The sequence below is a fragment of the Boleophthalmus pectinirostris genome, unplaced genomic scaffold (genome assembly GCF_026225935.1).
Source record: "Boleophthalmus pectinirostris isolate CB_2022bp ecotype Guang Dong unplaced genomic scaffold, ASM2622593v1 HiC_scaffold_23, whole genome shotgun sequence".
In the NCBI taxonomy this organism is placed as follows: domain Eukaryota; kingdom Metazoa; phylum Chordata; class Actinopteri; order Gobiiformes; family Gobiidae; genus Boleophthalmus; species Boleophthalmus pectinirostris.
Genome location: NW_026571207.1, coordinates 33212303 through 33232877, shown reverse-complemented (window position 1 = coordinate 33232877; position 20575 = coordinate 33212303). Strand labels below are relative to the sequence as shown.

Sequence of the window (20575 nt, the reverse complement as noted above, 5' to 3'; positions counted from 1 at the left end):
CTGACTTTTTAAAAATAAATGCCTAAAATTCACACAACCTACTCACTATATATATATATATATATATATATATATATATATATATATATATATATATATATATATATATATATATATATATATATATATATATATATATATATACACATATGTATGTATGTATATGTATGTATATATATATATATATATATATATATATATATATATATATATTAGGGGTGTCAAATTATCGCGTTAATTGCGATTAATTAATTACAGTCATATTTAGCGCGTTATGTTTTTTAATCGCGTTAATCTCATTTTTAATCTCTAACTTTACTGTTTCTGTATGCGAGTTGCTTTATTATAAAACCTGTTTTTATGTGTTGTTGGGACAACAACACACACACACACACAAAACACATTTATACATTTTTTTATTTCGGTAATTCCACTCATTGCCGGAAACCCACACAAAACGCGCGCAGTAAGAGCGATGTAAACGTCACATTAACGTTGGCGGCGTCAGTCGCACAATGGACGAGGTCGTAGAGCCAGTAGAACAGAGTCAGCAGTGCACAGGTAAAAACGCATTCGTGTCTTGGAAATTATTCTCCCGACGTGAAATATAAAAGAAAATAACTAATATAATATCGCCTACAACTTAAATGTCACTGGTGAAAACAACCTGCATAGGCTCATGATGTCTGCACTACTGTCCTATAGTGACCTGCCACATGAGGGGACACGCACACACAAACACAAACACACACAAATACAAACACACAGCTTCATCATCGTCATTAACCTGAGAACGCGCGGACCACGTTTCCTTCCGTAGTTACTGCGCGGACACCGACGTGCTCCCGTGCGCTGTGTGTGGATCGTGTTTTCTCGCGTACGCTGCGTAAACCGCGCTTCCTCCTGTGCGCCTCTAAACCAGAACTAACACCAAGACTAAAACCAGGACTTATCCAGTCCAGGACTAATCCAGGTCTAAACCAGGACTAAAACCAGAACTAAAACCAGAACTAAAACCAGGTCTAAACCAGGACCAAACCAGAACTAAAACCAGAACTAAAACCAGGACTAAACCAGGACTAAACCAGGACTAAACCAGAACTAAAACCAGGTCTAAACCAGGACTAAACCAGGACCAAACCAGAACTAACACCAGGACTAAAACCAGGATTAATCCATTCCAGGACTAAACTAGGACTAAAGTAGGACTAAAGCAGGTCTAAACCAGGACTAAAACAAGGACTAAAACCAGTGATCTCATATATATATAAAGCATTTCTCTATCAATAATATTTTTAACATGGTTAAGGAAAGACTGGACTTTTTATTGTCTTTAAGTAGACAAAAGTTATTATGTTCAGATTTCCTCGTCTTTGCTACTTTACAGCAAACAGTTTCTAATTCATGGAGACTTGGGCTCAACAGCCAATTTGGGGAGATTTGATAAACAATAAATGACTTTATAAAGTAACTTTTTTTTGTTCTATATCAGTCTTTTGATCTGCCACAATAATGTAATAATGAATTTAAATGAAAATACCTCAAATTGAAGGCTTTTCTCAGCAATTTTAGGTGAGATTAAAATGAGATTAATTAGATTAATTAATTACAGATCATAATTAATTAATCTCTCAATTTTTTTAATCGCAACAGCATAATATATACTATATATATATATATATATATATATATATATATATATATATATATATATATATATATATATATATATATAATATATATATATATATATAGCTACCACTGAATAACTTCTCTCGTCTCAGTGGATGGATATGTTCCACAATATGGCATTAAATATGACATCTATCTCCATGAAGACAAGCGGGTGACAGGCCAGACAGGCCACATTACTTGTCAAATCTGTGGAGAGGCGAGTCTGCTCACTGTAATAATACATGTTTTTTCAAGGAATTTCTTGCAATAAAAACACCTGTAATTGATAACTATAGATACATTTTAGACACTTCCATGGAGACAACCAGAAAGGTTCCATAGTGCACCTTTAAAATGTACTAATGTCTTGTCCACATGTGCTTACAAATAACATTATTGACTAGATTTTGGACTAGACTTCATTCAATCTGTAATACACTAGTGGATGGATGCATATCCTTATTTTTACATGGGCCATATTCACTTCAGTTCTTCATTCAATCCCTGAGGGGATATTTCTGTGTTTATCAAATTGAGCAAATGGTCTCTTTCCTGTGAGCAATACTGTGTACTATCCAACAAAGGATGTCAAATAAAGAACTTTTTTCAGAAATGTGTGGCTGTGCTGATTTTTATTTTGTCAATTAAAATAATAGGTCATAGTTTAAGACAATGTCACATTTTTACTGGTAAAAAAATAAAAATAAATAAATATACGTGAGGCATATACTGAGAAAGAAAAACACTCATGAATGCAGAACAATTTCTTTAATTATGCACTCGTTTCACAGTTTAATTATTACCAACCACAACAAATCAGGGGTGTCTCAGTTTTTAATTTTGAAAATCTGGTCACTCTATTGATGACAGAAATCAGATTCAGGCAGTCCTCCCTTCCGACAGCAATGTGGGTAAGAGGCAGGACACGGTGATTATCTGACCTGGATGATCAGTCCCCGACTGCAGCCGACTCCGCAATCAGCCTGGAATCCCACTTCTGACACCAAAAATTGTCATGGAAAATGATGTTTTTAAATAACAATCATCCATCGAAGCAACAAAAATAAAAGTTTATTTAATATCTTTGCAAAGAGAGACGGAGGACAAGTCTGTTCAATGCAGGGCTGTAACTCTGTCTGAACTAGCATCAGACTTCACAAAACATATACAGGAGTGTCTAACCAAGTATTATCAAAAGAAAGGGAACATCTGCACCTGTGCTGGGTCATGATGCTCCAAAACATACGGAAGGACAGTTACTCCCTAATATGAGGAGAGCAGCTCTCATTAAACAGGATATGAAACACACAGTGAAAACTGAATAACTGCACGTAGTAGCAAAAACTGTATTTTTCCATTACAGTATTATGTCATAATTTATAAGATATAAGTTGTTTTTCCCCCATTTTTGACGTGTATTGTACGGGGGAAAAAACAATTTATGTCTTATAAATTATGATCTATCTTACCTTTTTTTTGTGTCTGTGGAGGTTTGAAGTCCAAGGTCCAGCCAAGCAAGCGCTTACCAACTCAGTCTAATACCACGCCCTGTTTTGTTTAATTGGTGGCAATTTCTTAATTCGTGGAAATGGTCTAACTAAAACGTGTATGTAAAATTTATATGGAAATGAATTAGTTAAAACATGGGAATGGTTTATCTAAAGTGTGGAAACAAAATAGTAATTTGAGGCCATGATTTAGTATCTTTTTTTGCGTATGTCATCAGGCGGGCTCCGTAGCATATATTTTATTTATAGCGCAATAGTTTTAATGAATATTCGTAGTTACAGGAAGTTACATAGTACAAAGGAAAAAATAAAACAGGCTATGTAGTATGTAATTAATCAATTCATTTTCCACTAATAAAACATCTACTAATGAATACAATAAAATGTAAAAGTCTACACTTGGTATTTCCAAATTATTGGTTTGAAATGAAGAACATTCACTAAAAGGAAATACATAAAGTACTAGTATCATTATATGGTTATCTGCTATTTAACTCAACTGTCAAACTAAAATAAATGTAAATGTAAAAATACTCCTCACCAGCAGATGGCGCGTGTCCTTTCACTGAAATCCAACATGGTGTTTTATTTATTTATTTATTTTTAATGAATTATTTATTATTATTATTATTTTTTTGCTTTTGACTTATTATTTTACTTTAGTTATCAATTGATCACTGTTGTTGTTTATTTATTTAATTATTTAATTCTGTTTTGATTATCGCCGAGTCGCGTTTCAGTTCACACGCCATATCAGTTGGTGGCGGTAATGCACCAGTAGTTGTTTGCCAAGAAGAAGAAATCCAACATGGCGTCGCAGTATTTTCAGACGATGCAGGAAAGCTTCAAAAATAACAATAAAAGTCGTGAATTTCAGGCCCATTCTGCCAAAGTGCACTCTGTGGCGTGGAGCTGTGACGGGAGGAGACTGGCCTCAGGCTCCTTCGATAAAACCGCTTCTGTTTTTGTCCTGGAAAAGGATCGATTGGTGAGTTTGGGCTAACGTTAGTCTTACCCTAATGAATGAACGTGCTGCTTTGAAACGTGCAGTGTTGGGAAGGTGACTTTTAAAATGTATTCCCCTACAGATTACAGATTACACACCAAAATGTAGTTTGTAACTTAATCCATTAAATTACTTAAAGTGAGTAACGTAATCTGAATACTTTGGATTACTTGATTTGCTGTAGAGAAGCAAAGACAGGAAATCTTCACATAAGTTGTTTTGTCTGCTAAAAGAAAATAAAAAGCCCAGACTTGATTTAACCGTGTTAAAAATATTATTGATAGAAGAGGAGGAGATACATCCACGCAGCATGGTTTAGTCCTGGTTTTGTCCTGTTAAATCCTGGTTTAGTCCTGGTTTAGTCCTGGTTTAGTCCTGGTTTAGTCCTGGTTTTGTCTTGTTAAATCTTGTTATAATCCTGGTTTAGTCCTGGTTTAGTCCTGGTTTAGCCCTGGTTTAGCCCTGGTTTAGCCCTGGTTTAGCCCTGGTTTAGTCCTGTGAAATACTGTTATAGTCCTGGTTTAGTCCTGGTTTAGACCTGGTTTAGACCTGGTTTAGACCTGGTTTAGACCTGGTTTAGACCTGGTTTAGTTTTCGGCAATGAGTGGAATTAAAGAAAAAAAGAAAGAAAAAAAAAAGGGGGGGGATAAAACCCAAAATGTGAAAACAGGAAAATACCACCGTGTAATCCATTTATTTCAACAAAGTAACTGTAATCCAATTACCACTCACTGAAACAGTAACTGTAACTGAATACAGTTACTCATAATTTGTACTCTGATTCCGTAACTCCGGTACATGTAATCCGTTACTCCCCAACACTGGAAACGTGTTCCTCTAAGACTTTTTATTATTTTCTCTGAGTAAAGTCATAGTTTTGGGATTTATCTTTATGTTGAGAAAATACTGCACTGAATATCTAATAATTGGATTGTTAATGATTCAAAGACATTTTCTTCATAGATTTTCAAACCTGTGTATTTTGATTATAAACTTTAACCTCTTTAAATCATATCTAGTCACTAATCCAGCATATTTGTTTACTGTCACTGTCGTGTTTTATACCCCTAGAATTAGATTTATATATTAGAAGGGCAGTGTCATGCATATGGAAGATAATTTGTTCTATTAGATTTTTTATTTTAAATACCGCTAAATTTCTTTTTTTTTTTTTTTTTTTTTTACTTTGAAAAAGAATTGAATGTTTGAATTCTTTTTATTCTGAATGTCAGGGGCTGATATTTTAAGTATACTTTTTCAATATTTAAACATAGTGGATTCCAGGCACTCCAAAAAAGTAGAAAAAGTAAAAAAAATCACACCAGGAAAAATAGAGTTAAAAGGCCTTTATTTGAATGAATGAATCAAAAAAAGGCCTTTTAACTATATTTTTCCTCGTGCTATTTTTTTTTACTTTTTCTGCTTTTTTGGAGTGCCTGGAATCCACTATGTTTAAATATTGAAAAAGTATACTTAAAATATCAGCCCCTGACATTCAGAATAAAAAGAATTCAAACATTCAATTCTTTTTCAAAGTGCCTGGTGTCTAGGGCTGGGTATCATTAAGAAGTTGTCGATACGATACAAACCTCGATACGTAGGCCACGATACGATACGCTTGCAATACAGTGAGATTTCGATTTGATAGGATTCGTTACAATATGTTTCACATTGATTCGATATGGTTCAGTGTAAAAAAGGCTAACTCATGGCTGTTATACTAAAAGTTTATTAAGTTACTGCGAAGTTAATTTGAAAAACACCAATTTTACTCATCAAAATTGTGAAAATGTCAACACTTCTGTAGCTCTTACACAAAATAATTTAGTAAAATATACCAAAAATTACTCTTGACGATATATCAATACAGCAGTCCACGATATCGATACTGCATCATCACATTAAACGATACGATATATCAATATTTCAATATTTTTGCACACCCCTACTGGTGTCCGTTGTGTTTAAGTTTTGATCCTTTTTCCAAGAGCACCCTCTACTTGCTCCCACTGATTGGAACACCTGCAGCAAACAGCCACATTTTTGTTCTTTCCACTTTTTCAATATGTTTCAAATTCAAAATAAAAATTTCAGCTTTTATATATATTTTCAGCACAGTTAAGAATTTTACACTCAGTTTTGAATTTGAGGGCGTGAAAATATTTGTGCTGAATATTTGTAAACGTATAATTTATTCAGCTATAAAAAGAATTCAGACATGCCTTTTCAGAATTTAAAAAGTCAAAGTGAGAAATTCGGCGGCATTTAAAATTCAAAATCTGATGAAAACAAATTATCTTCTATACATGCATAACTATTAAGTAACAGTAACTAATTAGAGATGCCATAACATGTGTAAAAGGTACATTATGTACCCTGGAGGTGGCACATCACCTGTATATAAATGGAAAGTTCTAACCATACTTAGGTGCATTCTCCATGGAGATAGATGATTTTGTGCCTTACTGTGGAGCTAAAAAAACAACATTTACATGGAAACGAGCAGGATGAATGCATATTTTTCAATGCCATAAACAGAATTAAAATGTAAAAAAACATGCTTTTATTTTTGTGAATTTTTCTGCAAAAAAATTACATAGTGTGGCTCAAACTATATTCTAGATTACCGTATTTTCCGCACTATTAGGCGTTCTGGATTATAAGGCGCACTGTCATTGAATGGTCTATTTTCGAATTTTTTTCACAAATAAACCGCACCAGACTTTAAACGAAACACAGCAGTTGGATGGGTCAGTGGGACTTTGTTTTTGGTGCGTTCACGGTGACTCTGGGCTTTGTTCAGTTGTGGCGTGTAGGGAGGGTGCTGTCTGGGACCTCTGGATTGTCGGCGTGTTCGCAGTTGTTCAGTTGTGTCTAGAAGTGGCACAATGCACTCACTTTTTCAGTTCGTTCCTCCGTTCCGTTCCTCCGTTCCGTTCCTCGTCGGTGTGGAGTGATGAGTGTGTCTGTGGGTGTTTTTCGCTGCGCGGTCGCTGTCTGCTCCGTGTGTGTTTGCATATTCTGCGGGTGGTGCGACTTTATAGTTTACTGAAGTCGTGCTGGGACACCCGAGTGGATTCATGTATAGGGCGCTCTGGATTGATGTTTTGTGATGGGGTTAGAGGCTTAAGAGTGTGTCCAATAGCCCAGAAAATACAGTATACAAAGATGCTGGCTTTCTTTTTCTGTTGTACATATTTTATTTAAATTTTTACGCAGGAGTGGGTGATATGCTTAGTAGATTTTGAGTACCAATAGAAGGAGAGGGTTGGGAAAAGTCTCTTTGTTGGATCATATTGCATGAGTCACGTTGTGATTTCACCAAAGTGGCACATTCACCAAACCACTAATAAAAAAAATAACATAAAGGCAATTATAAAACTGTATATATTTTATTTTGTTTTTAGGTGAAAGAGAATAATTACCGTGGGCATGGAGACAGCGTGGATCAGCTCTGTTGGCATCCCACAAATCCAGATCTGTTCGTCACAGCGTCAGGCGACAAAACTGTGAGAATCTGGGACGTCCGCACCACAAAATGCATCGCCACAGTCAACACTAAAGGTATGAGCTATTATACACAGGAGGGACAAGAGAATATGTGGAGAAGGTAGGCCTGTCTTGGTAACAAATTCTGAAGCACGCTATATTGCAACAGAGAAATGTCACAATAAACAATAATACTGAAACTACATTTTGCTCCTGATAAAATAAAAAAAAATAAAACAGTATAATCACAGTCAACTTTTTAAAAATACAGTTTCATTAAAAAGCCCGAGCTACAACAAATAAATGGCAGAATGAAACAATAATTAATCATGAAGTTATTTTTTCATCTCTCTACTTCTCAAATCTTACCGTATTACATAAAAAATACCAGAAAGCTCCCCACCATTGCAACAAAAATATGCACATGATAAATAATACGCTCCAGGTTTTTTACATAGATTCTGGGGAGACTATGTGTATATTTAGATTTTAATAATTTCATTTTATACAATTTGAGGAGTATAATAGAAATTCATTGCCTATAATGCCTATATTGCCTATATGTTAAAGCAGTCATACTTTTAATTGTTTATAATAAGACAATGGTCAACAAAGTGTAATTTTGTGATGTCAGTGTATCGTCTAGGTTGTTTTTATTTACTGTATAATGTAACAGTCTCTTATTTACTTTGTTTTTGTCATGTTTAATTGCACATTTATAGGAGAGAATATAAATATTTGCTGGAGCCCTGACGGTCAGACAATCGCCGTGGGAAACAAAGACGATGTTGTGACTTTTATCGATGCCAAAACTCAGCGCTCCAAAGCAGAAGAGCAGTTTAAGTTCGAGGTGAACGAGATTTCGTGGAACAATGACAATGACATGTTTTTCCTCACCAACGGCAACGGCTGCATCAATATCCTCAGGTAACTCATATGTCTGTGTCCATCTCTCCCTAAAATCGAAACCACTATTTAAAATGATCATTACGTAACATAATGCCCTCTGCGAACAACACAATATTTCAGTTCAGTTTATTTATTTGAGCAACATGAAATATGACATAAATATAAAATTATTACTGTACATATTGTGCTGTATTACAATTATGCTCAAAAAGGAGTAGGAAGAAGTGTAAGCTTATAAATTCCTACCACTCTCACAATATGATACCGTACTTAACTTACAGCATGTGACTTTGACACAGTTTATTGATCCACGAGGTAAGTTACTCACAGTAGCTCGGGCATTTAACAAAGAGCAAAAAATAAATGATAATAAACTTCAAATCAAACTTCAAAGCTTGTGTCCAGTAGGGCTAAAATATACAGATTTGTATGTGTACAAGTAAAATACATCTGGGGTAAATACAAGAGGTGGTTTCAGTCTTCTCTCTAATGTTTATGCAGATTTGACTTCATATTTACTCCATATTTGAGGACACAGTGTCATAGTTTTTATGAAATAGTTTTATAAATGTTTCACAGTTCTATTTAAGATATTACATTATTTATAATAGCACTTTTACTGAAATCAAAAGTGTTATATCTATCAAATAAGTGAAAGGTGCATAGTGTTCACCCTTCCCAATTCTAAAATCTTCTTATTCCAGTTATCCGGAGCTGAAGCCGATTCAGTCCATAAACGCTCACCCCTCAAACTGCATCTGTATAAAGTTTGACCCGACTGGACGATACTTCGCCATCGGCAGCGCAGACGCTCTGGTCAGTCTGTGGGACGTGGATGAACTCGTCTGTGTGCGCTGCTTATCCAGGTACTGAAGTCACAGCGAAGCATCCAGCTGTTCTCCACATAAACCAATCAAAGGACGGGTTTCATATGACATCACAGCGTCCTGTTTCCAAGTAGTGTTAAAGGTGCATTGTGTAACTTTTCTGGTCGAAGGTCCATCACCTGCTTGATTCCGTGTAGATGTTTTTCCATGGAATGTTCTACAGGATGGCATTTAATTTAACTGTCTGCATGAGAACAAGAAGGCCACACGGCAGGGCCAAGTTACAGGTCAGATCTGTTTAGAAGACGGTCTGTTTACAGTAATAATGCATGTTTTACTGTAATGTAGGGAAATCAAACCACCTGTAATTGAATAAATACAAGATCTATTAGTTTAAGGCCATACTGTGGAACATCCCAGGCAAAGCAGTAACATCTTCGTGGACACAATTGATGGCAGACCCTCCATCAGAAAAGTTGTGCAGTGCATGTTTAAAGTAGCAGTACCCATTTTTATCTATCTGGTAGTTGAAGAAAAACAGTTTTGCCAAAGTAAATGAGACCGCTGTGTGATGTTTATTACTTAATACCAAAAATTATGCATGGGATTAGGCAGGTAAATGTCTGCTGTTAACTTGCAGATTTTTTATGTGTTTGGAATGAATAATTAGCCTCATAATGGTAATTCTCAGTAATGATTAGAATTTAGTGATTTTGGACAATACTATGAAATAATAGACTAGATTAATAATAAATTTGAGTTTCAACTAGTATCTTGTTTCGCTGTTGTCAGACTAGACTGGCCTGCGAGGACTCTCAGTTTCAGTCATGATGGAAAGATGTTGGCCTCCGCTTCAGAGGATCATTTCATCGACATCGCAGACGTGGAAACAGGTCAGGACTGAACCTGGACTGAACCTGGACTGAACCTGGACTGAACCTGGACTGAACCTGGACTGAACCTGGACTGAACCTGGACTGAATTTGGATTTGTTCGGAACCTGTACAGAACCAGGGTCTAAACCAGGGTCTAAACCAGGGTCTAAACCAGGGTCTAAACTGGTTCCTCTTCTATTCCTTTAGGAGAGCGGTTATGGGAGATTCAGTGTGACTCTCCCACCTTCACTGTGGCCTGGCACCCGAAGCGCCCCCTTCTGGCTTATGCCTGCGATGACAAGGACGGAAAATACGACAACAACCGCGAGGCCGGGACCGTCAAACTGTTCGGGCTGCCCAACGACTCATAAAAAACACAAACCTCCACCAGTGTGTAAAATACAAGTGTTAAATACGCAGTAACATTGTCTCACCAACAGAGGACATGCACACATACCTTGTTGTAATATATTGTTTTTTTAATCTGTAAAATATCTTGTTTTGATAATAAACTTTACATGTTTCTGTATTTCTTATTTCAGCTCTTCCATTTGAGTTAAGTAATAGAGTGAGACATATCTGAGCCAGGTTCATGGGCAGGAGTATATCTTAGTAAGAGGATAAAACTTTTAAAAAGCAAATAATGCATTTGGTATTTTCAATATATATAAAACAAGAAACAAAGTGCAAGAAACAAATGCCCAAATCCTATATTATTGTCTGCAGAAAGCTTTCAGCAGACTTACTCTGAGGAGAGAAACTAACCTTTTATTTAAATACTTGTAAATGCACCCAACATCATAACAAAAGATGAAGGTTGACCAATATTGTAAAACATATTTCCTAATTTATTCATATATCTTTTTCTATTTTTGTTTTTCAATGTATATAGTTTTATTCAGTGTTGGGAAGATTACTTTTAAATGTATTCCCCTACAGATTACAGATTACATACCCTAAAGTGTAGTTTGTAACGGAATCTATTAAATTACTTAAAGTAACGTAATCTGAATACTCTGGATTACTTGATTTGCTGTAGAGCAGCAAAGACTAGGATATCGTAACATAAGATGTTTTGTCTGCTAAAAGAAAATAAAAAGCCCAGATTAAAAAATATTATTGATAGAAGAGGAGGAGGAGACACGGTCCATACAGCGTGGTTTATTCTTGTTATATCCTAGTTTAGTCCTGGTTTTAGACCTGGTGTTAGTCCTGGTTTGAGTAGAATTACTGGGGTGGGGTGGGGGAATAGATGTAGCCCAAAATGTGAAAACAGGAAAATACCGCCGTGTAATCAATTTATTTCAACAAAGTAACTGTAATCCAATTACCACTCACTGAAACAGTAACTAACTGAATACAGTTACTCATAATTTGTTCTCTGATTATGTAACTCCGGTACATGTAATCTGTTACACCCCAACACTGGTTGTCAAGTCTTTAATTACGGAATGCAGGTCCAACTTGAAAAACCAGGGAAAAATACACAAGGCTCAACTCAGCTTGAAGATTTTTATTTGAATTGTTCAGTAGCAGTAGCAGTAGTAGCAGTAGTAGTAGTAGTAGTAGTAGTAGTAGTAGTAGTAGTAGTAGTAGTAGCAGTAGTAGTAGCAGTAGCAGTAGCAGTAGTAGTAGTAGTAGCAGTAGTAGTAGTAGTAGTAGCAGTAGTAGTAGTAACAGTAGTAGCAGCAGTAGCAGTAGTAGTAGCAGCAGCAGTAGTAGCACCTTTAAAGCAAACAAATATGCGCAATGAAATTAAATTTAACATTTTATAATTTCATTATTATCTATTTAAATTTTAATACATATACATAAATTATAATATTTACTATTTATATAATATTTCTTATATTTATTTATAATATTTATTTATAATATACCTTTTACATATTAACTTAAATAGCTACAATTTTAACCAAAGTATAATTTTACCAATCAATTTTAATCCTAAATATAACAATACAATTTTAAATGACTATATGAAATAAATGTAATATTTTATTATTTAAGACAAATTTTTATAAATTCAAGAATTCTTTTTAAGTGCTATATATATATATATATATATATATATATATATATATATATATATATATATATATGTATATATATGTATGTATATGTATGTGTATGTATGTATATATTATATATGTGTGTGTGTGTATGTATATATATGTGTATATGTATGTATGTATGTATGTGACAATTTTTATAAATTCAAGAATTTTTTTAAGTGCTAAATATACATATACATATATATATATATATATATATATATATATATATATATATATATATATATATATATATATATATATATATATATATATATATATATATATATATATATATATATATATATATATGTCTCTTTGAAAATTTAATCATTCAAATCATTGAAAATAGATGACCTGCCTTAAATCCATAAAAATAATAATGAAGTCTGAATCAAAAAAATGCATCGTGCGTCAGTAACTCACCGTTTATATGGAAATGCAACGTTTAAAACACATTTAATCTATCTTGTTATATTACACTGTATGAAAATCTAATTAAATGATCCGATATTTTAGTGTTTATTGAATTGTTTTGCTCGAGTGCTGGCAAACGTCTCAGATCTGGCAACCCGGAAGCTGCTACGTGTTTACAGCGCCGCTCTCCGCTCTGCACCAGATTTCACCGACTTTGCAAAATTTTCTGCGTTTTTAAGCCTGTCAACGCCTCAAACTCTGCCAAAAGCAAAGTCCACATCGACCTGACCCTCCAGTTTCCACACACTACCGCAAACATGACCGTAAGTTTAAAGAAATAACATTTTTCTTACAGAAAAGTTAGTTTAGCCGCTGTTGCTACTGTTCAAGCTAACAATCAAAGTAGTAAGATTTTACAATGGATTTTTAACACTTTGACTATTATACTAGTTTTATTACGCCTGAAAACAACTAACAAACTACCTTCAGAAGTAATACACAATAGATGCACATTTTACATTCGTTTAAATCAATGCATAATCAAGATTTTGCAGTAAATGTTTTAAATGGATTATATTTGATAACATTGAGTTAAGCACAATTATTATGAAAATGCACAGTGTTTTATTTTATGCGATTTATGTAACCTGGAATAAACAGAATTTTCTAGTACAGTTATGCATTCAAAGCTTCCAATGGATTTCTGTGCAAACTCTTTTTAAACAGTTTTGTTATAATGAATATAATGATATAAAGGAAGGTTTAATGATGTGTTTCTTTGTGTTTTCGACTCTTTAAACAGAAGCACGAGTTTGAGGTGGCCATGACGTGTGAGGGCTGCTCTGGAGCGGTCACCAGAATCCTTAACAAGCTCGGAGATGGTAACGAAACATTTGTTTTTGCATTAAACATATTTTACTTTAAGATTGTCATTGTTGTTCTTGGATTCATTTGGGATCTGTCATGGCATCTCATTCATACAGACTTCATGCGTTGTGTTTATATCGCACCTTTCCAGACACCCAAAGTGCTCCACAGTGCATCCTGAATAAAGGACTAAACCTAGACAAGACCAGATCCAAATATATGCTTCATTAGGGACTAGTCCAGGTTCTAGATCAGGCTTGGGGCTGGACTAAAGCTGGACTAAAGCTGGACTAAAGCTGGACTAAAGCTGGGGACTAAACATGGACTAAAGCTGGAGTAAAGCTGGAGTAAAGCTGGAGTAAAGCTGGAGTAAAGCTGGAGTAAAGCTGGAGTAAAGCTGGTCTAAAGCTGGTCTAAAGCTGGTCTAAAGCTGGTCTAAAGCTGGACTAAAGCTGGACTAAAGCTGGACTAAAGCTGGGCTAAAGCAGGGCTAAAGCAGGGCTAAAGCAGGGCTAAAGCAGGGCTAAAGCTGGGCTAAAGCTGGGCTAAAGCTGGGCTAAACGGGCTAAAGACGGGCTAAAGACGGGCTAAAGACGGGATAAGACAGGCTAAAGATGGGCTGAACATGGGCTGAACGTGGGCTAAACATGGGCTAAAACAAGACCATACTTCATCTGGACTAAACAAAACCAAGTCCTAACCAGAACAGTTATGAATTCACCAAAACAGAAATGTGGCAGTTGACTGTTATATCAGCCCATGGTAATGATTATGTAATGAATGTTATAGCTAAAATGTATGATGACCACTGTTGGGCAAGTTACTTCAAAACTGTAATGTGTTTTTTATGACTTGTTACTGTCATTTCAAAGTAATTAGTTACATTACAATATTACTGCGTTTAAATGTAAGGCATTACACGACTACTGCAGCACTTTTAAGATACTCTCACTCAAACTGTGAAGGTGCTGAACTTTTGTCCCGTATATGGACTGAACCAGGACTAAACTGAAACTGAACCAGAGCTGAACCCGGACTAAACCAGGACTGAACCAGGACTAAACTAGGTCTAAACCGAGGACTGAACCGAGGACTAAACCAGAACTAAACCATGACTAAACTAGGACTAAACCAGAGCTAAACCAGGTCGGAGCGGAGTTCTGCACCGGTCCTTTAGATCACAGTCACCCGACACTCTACGTGGGTGTGTTGCCGGCGTTTCACCGCTGCTGATATCACAGTGATTTTAGCGAATTTGTATGAAGAGAAACCCAACACTTCCATCCAGGTTAAAAAGCATTGTAATGCGCGTTACTCACATTTGTACCGTGGAAAATATTAGATTTTTTTCCCCTGTAATGCCACATTACTGCGTTACAGCAAAAAGAAACACATTACAGTAATTTGTTACTTTTATAACGCGTTACTCCCAACACTGATGATGACAGAATAATTTGAGTTGGTGCAATTATGAAATTGCAAAAACTGCAATTATTTCAATCATAGCATCTGCAAAGAGCATGTTCTGAAATTCAGGGGTTCTTGTATCTTGTATTTGTATCAGTTCATATTTCTGTCTTCGTTTTGCTCCATTAATACTCCGTTTAATAAATATATCGCAAATCGAATTGCAATTGCAGTAGGCAGAAAAATCACAATTCTCCCAAAATTCTGCAGTCCTAGTATAATGGCATCAAGCAGTAAATCATTTCTAGACAAAATTGCCACAATATTGTGCACACATTCTGAAAATTATCTTGTTTTTATGTTGGGATTGGCTATAAAAATGGAGTTAAATACTGGTGAGTTAAATTTTTTGTCAAACAAAACTCGTAGATCCAATCTCGTGTCTCGTCTCTTATTGTGGAAATTGTATCTCGTCCCACCCCTAATTTCCCTTTTGGATCAATCAAATTTGTCCAAGTCTAAACTTTTATGAGCAATAGACAGTTATTTTTGTCATTTCTGTAGGTGGTTTTACACGCTAAATATCAAATAAACTTGTAGATGGTAGCTATAAGTGTTCTTTCACAATAAAACAAAAGTAAAACTGTTGTGGTCAGTTTTTCTCATGATTTTTACTGCAGTCACATGGTGATCACGAGACATTTTATATGGTTTGGAAACAAAGTGTTTTAAATATCACTTCTGTTTCTTTCCTTCTCATTTCTTTTTGTGTACACTTTAACTGATTTTTTTTTTTTATTTTTTTGCAGAAGTGAAGTTTGAAATCGATTTGCCCAAAAAGCTGGTATGGATCGAGTCGGAGAAAGATGTGGATTTTTTGACAGAAACCCTAAAAAAATGTGGGAAGGAAGTCAAGTACAATGGACCCAAGTGAAGGAGCTGCTAACGCCTAACAGGTGAAAAACAAAGCAAAACATACACTTATTTATGTTACATTTGACATATTTTCCATATAATGGTTCATATTATTTTCCCTATAATTTTATACAACATTTTCTTTTGTTAAGGCCCGAAATACACTGAAGTTTAACTTGATGAATTTTAAACATATTTGAAATTCTTTAACAGTTGAGGCCTCATATACATATTTTAATACCATAATTGTCTCGCGTCTTCGTTATTGTATTACACGCTGGTCTCAGGCGTGTAAAACATCTCTAAACTATGGAAGCCGAGAGGGGTCACAACAAACGCAAACGCCGCAACAAATACAAATGCAACAACACAACAAAAAGCCACAACACACCAAAAAAATCCACAACGGAAATGACCACGGGAATCTATTTTCATGCAAACGCCGCAACAGATACAAACGCCACAACACAAACGCAAATGCCACAACACATTAAAAAGCCACAACAGAAGTGACTGCGGGACTCTATTTTCTGACGGACTGAACAAGCGGCAAGTGAAGAAGAAGAACTACAAAGTTGTAGTAGTAGTAGTAGTGAAAAGTAAAGGAATGGAGAAGTTGGAAACGTAAGTAAAATTAATTTATTGTTTTATCATTATTCGTTTCACGTTGTAGTTCTTCTTCTTCACTTGCCGCTTGATCGGTCCGTCAGAAAAGAGAGTCCCGCGGTCACTTCCGTTGTGGCTTTTTTTGGTGTGTTGTGGCTTTTTTGGTTTGTTGTGGCTTTTTGTTGTGCTGTCACATTTGCATTTGTTGCGGCGTTTGCTTTTGTTGTGACCCCTCTCAGCTTCCGTACTAAACCCGTTAGAAACTTTGTATAAATAAGCACTAAAAATCCATGCTAAAAAGCCTCGCCTGCACCACCTCTGTTCAATACTTGCCAAATATAAATTGCTCAGTTTTGATAACTTGCTTAAATTTAATCAAATATTCACATTATTCAAAATCATACATAACTCAGCTGCCCCCCCATGGAAAAAGTTTATGGTGCTTACTTCAGAGAAGACCTGCAGAGCCACGTGGTCCACAGCCAGAGGAGAGTGTCGTGTTCCAAGATGCAGAACCTCATTTGGTCATCATCATTCTCATATAGAGCCAGAAGTCTCTGGAACAGCCTCCCACATGAAATTATATCATGTATTAATTATGAAATGTTACACATTAATCTGTCCTGTACGAATGCAGCAATAAGAACTGTAAATATGTAAATAATGTATGGATGTGGTGACTAAGACTAAATGGGTGATTTTTGCAATACCTAGCACAAGCATATGACCTCTTTATGTGTGGGCACCTCACCTCAGTCCTGTTTGTCTCCATGGAAGTACAGAAGTTTAAATCAATAAAAAGTGAAATTCTGATGTAGGGTTTCAATATTTTCGGAATTTTCAAAGTTGGAAAAAATGTATACAGGAATCACAGGTGAAACTAATTTAATAATAAATTTAATGATAACTAATACATTTAATAATAATAATATAAAATAATAATACTAATAAATTAACAATAAATACATTGTTAATAAATATACTAATAATAAATAAAATAAAATATATAAATAAATAAATAATCTAATAAATACATAAACTAATAAATTAAAAATAAAATAATAACTAATAAATTTAGTAATAATTAATTTAATAATAAATTAATAACTAATCACAACTGAAACTAATTTCACATGGCACCTTTAATAAAAAACACACACATATGTAATGTTCTATAACCTTTTTGAGAATTTTTTATTTTTGGAAAATTCCCAGAATTTCTGAGCAAAACGTCTCATGGAAAATTGTCTTGTAATTTCCCACCTCTTTGCAGTCTACTGACGACTACAGGTCCTATAGTATTGTGGTATTTGGGTAATCTTATAATTCTGTGTAAAGGAATGCATTGGGAAGTCGTCATGTGAGTCTTGTATTTGTGAAGTTTGGAGGAAATTGCCTGAATGTTTGCTCTCGTGTTATTATCGTTTTGAAATGTTTGAAATACTTAAGGATCTGCAAAATCACTGTTACGAAGCATTTTTACCATAGTACCAAATGTTTGGGCTCAGGGTTGTTATAGTTAATCCACTAATCATGACTAGTCCACTATAAAAAGAATTGTAGTTGTATTTTAATAGTTGTTAATTGATTATTACCGTATTTTCCGGGCTATGAGACGCGCTCTTAAGCCTCTAACCCCATCAAAAAACGACTACGCACCCCGCAATCCAGAGCGCCCTATACACGAATCCACTTGGGTGTCCCAGCACGACTTCAGTAAACTACAAAGCCGCACCACCCGCAGCATACGCAAACACACACGGAGCAGACAGTGACCGCACAGCGAAAAACACCCACAGACACACTCACCACTCCACGCCGCCGAAGAACGGAACGGAGGAACGAACCGAAAAAGCGAGTGCAATGTGCCACTTCTAGACACAACTGAACAACTGAGTCACTGCGAACACGCTGACAATCCAGCGGTCCCAGACAGCACCCTCCCTACACAGTTGTGGGGAGTAACGGATTACTTGTACCGGAGTTACGAGTACAAATTCTGAGTAACAGGTTACCAGTTACGTGTAATTGGATTACAGTTACGGATTACTACCCATTTTGGGGCTATACCCCCCCCCGTAATTCCACTCATTGCCAGGTACTAAACCAGGTCTAAACCAGGTCTAAACCAGGTCTAAAATAGACCATTTAATGACAATGCGCCTTATAATCCAGAGCGCCTAATAGTGCGGAAAATACGGTACTTTGAAAAACATGCATTTTTTTCCATGCGCGGGATCACCTCTCCACAGATCTGACCACTATCTGCTTTCTCCATGGAGACAGACAAGATTAATGCTCTGCTGTTGAACCAGAACTGTTACCTAGTAAATATTTTGATTTGATTGTCGATGAAATATTGCATAGAATTTCCTTTTTTTGTTTTGTTTACAATTACAAAGTTTCAATTTTGTGTCTCTACCTTTTTGTTTTTCAGACATTACTCATTGCTGAAGTGTGTACATCTGACCTGATCACCTCACTCAACGCACAACAGCGCCCCCTGCTGCTTCCTTTAGCCTTTCTTCACCGTTTGCACAGGTTCATAATGAAGGCATTTTCCCTGTTTACAATTGAAGCCAAACCACACAATTGACCGATCGGTGCTATCAAATCACACTATAAAATTACACAAAAAATTATTATATTCTTGCAGTTTTAGGTCAATATTCATTGAACTGTTAAAATATATAAAAAAATCAATTTGACTGTTTTTTTTTTTCATGTAAACATTGTGTACCCAGACTATACTGTGAAAACATGATTCACAAATAAACTACAGCAAGCTTAGATGTCCAAAATCACTTCTTAGTCTCTAGATTTTTACTTGATAATTAATTAAGTTTAAATTCTAAGCACTGTACCTGATTTTTGCAGTCTTAAAAAATGAAAACCGGAGCTCGTTCATTTGAAACAGTTTGCAGCACTTCCTGATTATCAGACAATAAAATGCTTTATAGTTTATTCAGACCACAAGATCTGCTTATACAATATATCTGTACTGGAACAAGGCACATTTTGCGCAAAGCTTTGGCAATTAATGGTGTACTATGTAACTTTTTGGTTGGGTGTCACCTGCTTCTTACTATGGAGATGTCAATACTCTGCCTAGAATGTTCCACAGTGTGACATTAAACAATTCTACCTTACATGTATTCAATTACAGGTGGTTTTATAGCTCAAAAATACCTTGAAAAACAGGCATTGTGACAATGAACAGCGTCGCCTCTCCACAGATCTGACCTGGAACTTGGTCTAGTTTGATCTCCATGATGATAGAAAGGTTTAATGCCATACTGTGAAACATTCCAGACAGAAGATTTTAAATAATTCCTTAAAATTGTGAATTTAATAGGGACTAAAAAAATAATTTGCTAACTAGATCTGTTTATGCCTTTTTATTTAAAACACGTAATTTCCTGCTTCTCGGATCATTTACTTGACACATATTTGTTTTTTTTCTGCTGTAGTCTTTTATTTTTCTTTACAATCAACTTAATTTAGACATGTTAATCGTTGTATCAGTGAATGGGAGAAAAGTAATCATTTGTTTTGTGAAATAAATGATGAAGATTCACTTGTGTTTGTGGAAATCTTTGACTGAATCTTTAAATATACCAAATATAATAATTATTTGTGAACCGTACTGTGTAATAAAAGGTTAAATAAAGTTCACACATTTAGTAAGTTTTCTTTTAAAGGACTTGAGCAGCCAAGATTTAGATTCTACATTAAAAATTTTATCTATGTAGTTTCCTCATCATAAACAGACCTGGAGTTGTGTTTTGTTTCATTCACACATGTTTAACACAAACCCTGCATTTTTAAACAGAAAACTTGTCATGCGGTGAGAGAGGAAGTGCTCCACCATATTTTTAAAGTCCATGCACCTTCACTGGAATCATTTAGATCATTTCATTGGAGCAGAGCATTTTGATCATAATTATGAGAATTATAAAGGGTTCCTCAAACATGTGTGAATGAAACAGGCATGTTTTTGTCCAGATCTGTTTTTGAGGAG

General features: G+C 35.3%; 2 protein-coding genes across 2 annotated transcripts; both read left to right on the top strand.

Moving 5' to 3' along the window:
- Positions 1 to 3979: 3979 nt before the first annotated feature.
- On the top strand, positions 3980 to 10817 carry thoc3 (THO complex 3). The gene is made up of 6 exons (XM_020920563.2): positions 3980 to 4170; positions 7596 to 7752; positions 8400 to 8604; positions 9291 to 9452; positions 10206 to 10306; positions 10496 to 10817. The coding sequence occupies exons 1-6, from the start codon at positions 3991 to 3993 to the stop codon at positions 10657 to 10659; spliced, it is 969 nt and encodes a 322-aa protein (XP_020776222.1). The 5' UTR covers positions 3980 to 3990; the 3' UTR covers positions 10660 to 10817.
- Positions 10818 to 12921: 2104 nt separating this feature from the next.
- atox1 (antioxidant 1 copper chaperone) lies at positions 12922 to 20131 on the top strand. Its single transcript, XM_055159484.1, has 4 exons — positions 12922 to 13082; positions 13562 to 13640; positions 15843 to 15989; positions 18992 to 20131. The coding sequence occupies exons 1-3, from the start codon at positions 13077 to 13079 to the stop codon at positions 15965 to 15967; spliced, it is 210 nt and encodes a 69-aa protein (XP_055015459.1). The 5' UTR covers positions 12922 to 13076; the 3' UTR covers positions 15968 to 15989; positions 18992 to 20131.
- The last annotated feature ends 444 nt before the right edge of the window (positions 20132 to 20575 follow it).

Excerpts from the sequence above, each read along its gene's own strand:
- thoc3 (XM_020920563.2), top strand. The coding sequence starts at position 3,991 with ATGGCGTCGCAGTATTTTCAGACGATGCAGGAAAGCTTCAAAAATAAC. Across the intron at positions 8,605-9,290 it reads GGCTGCATCAATATCCTCAG|TTATCCGGAGCTGAAGCCGA; the intron begins GTAACTCATATG and ends TTCTTATTCCAG. Across the intron at positions 10,307-10,495 it reads CATCGCAGACGTGGAAACAG|GAGAGCGGTTATGGGAGATT; the intron begins GTCAGGACTGAA and ends CTATTCCTTTAG.
- atox1 (XM_055159484.1), top strand. Across the intron at positions 13,641-15,842 it reads CCTTAACAAGCTCGGAGATG|AAGTGAAGTTTGAAATCGAT; the intron begins GTAACGAAACAT and ends ATTTTTTTGCAG.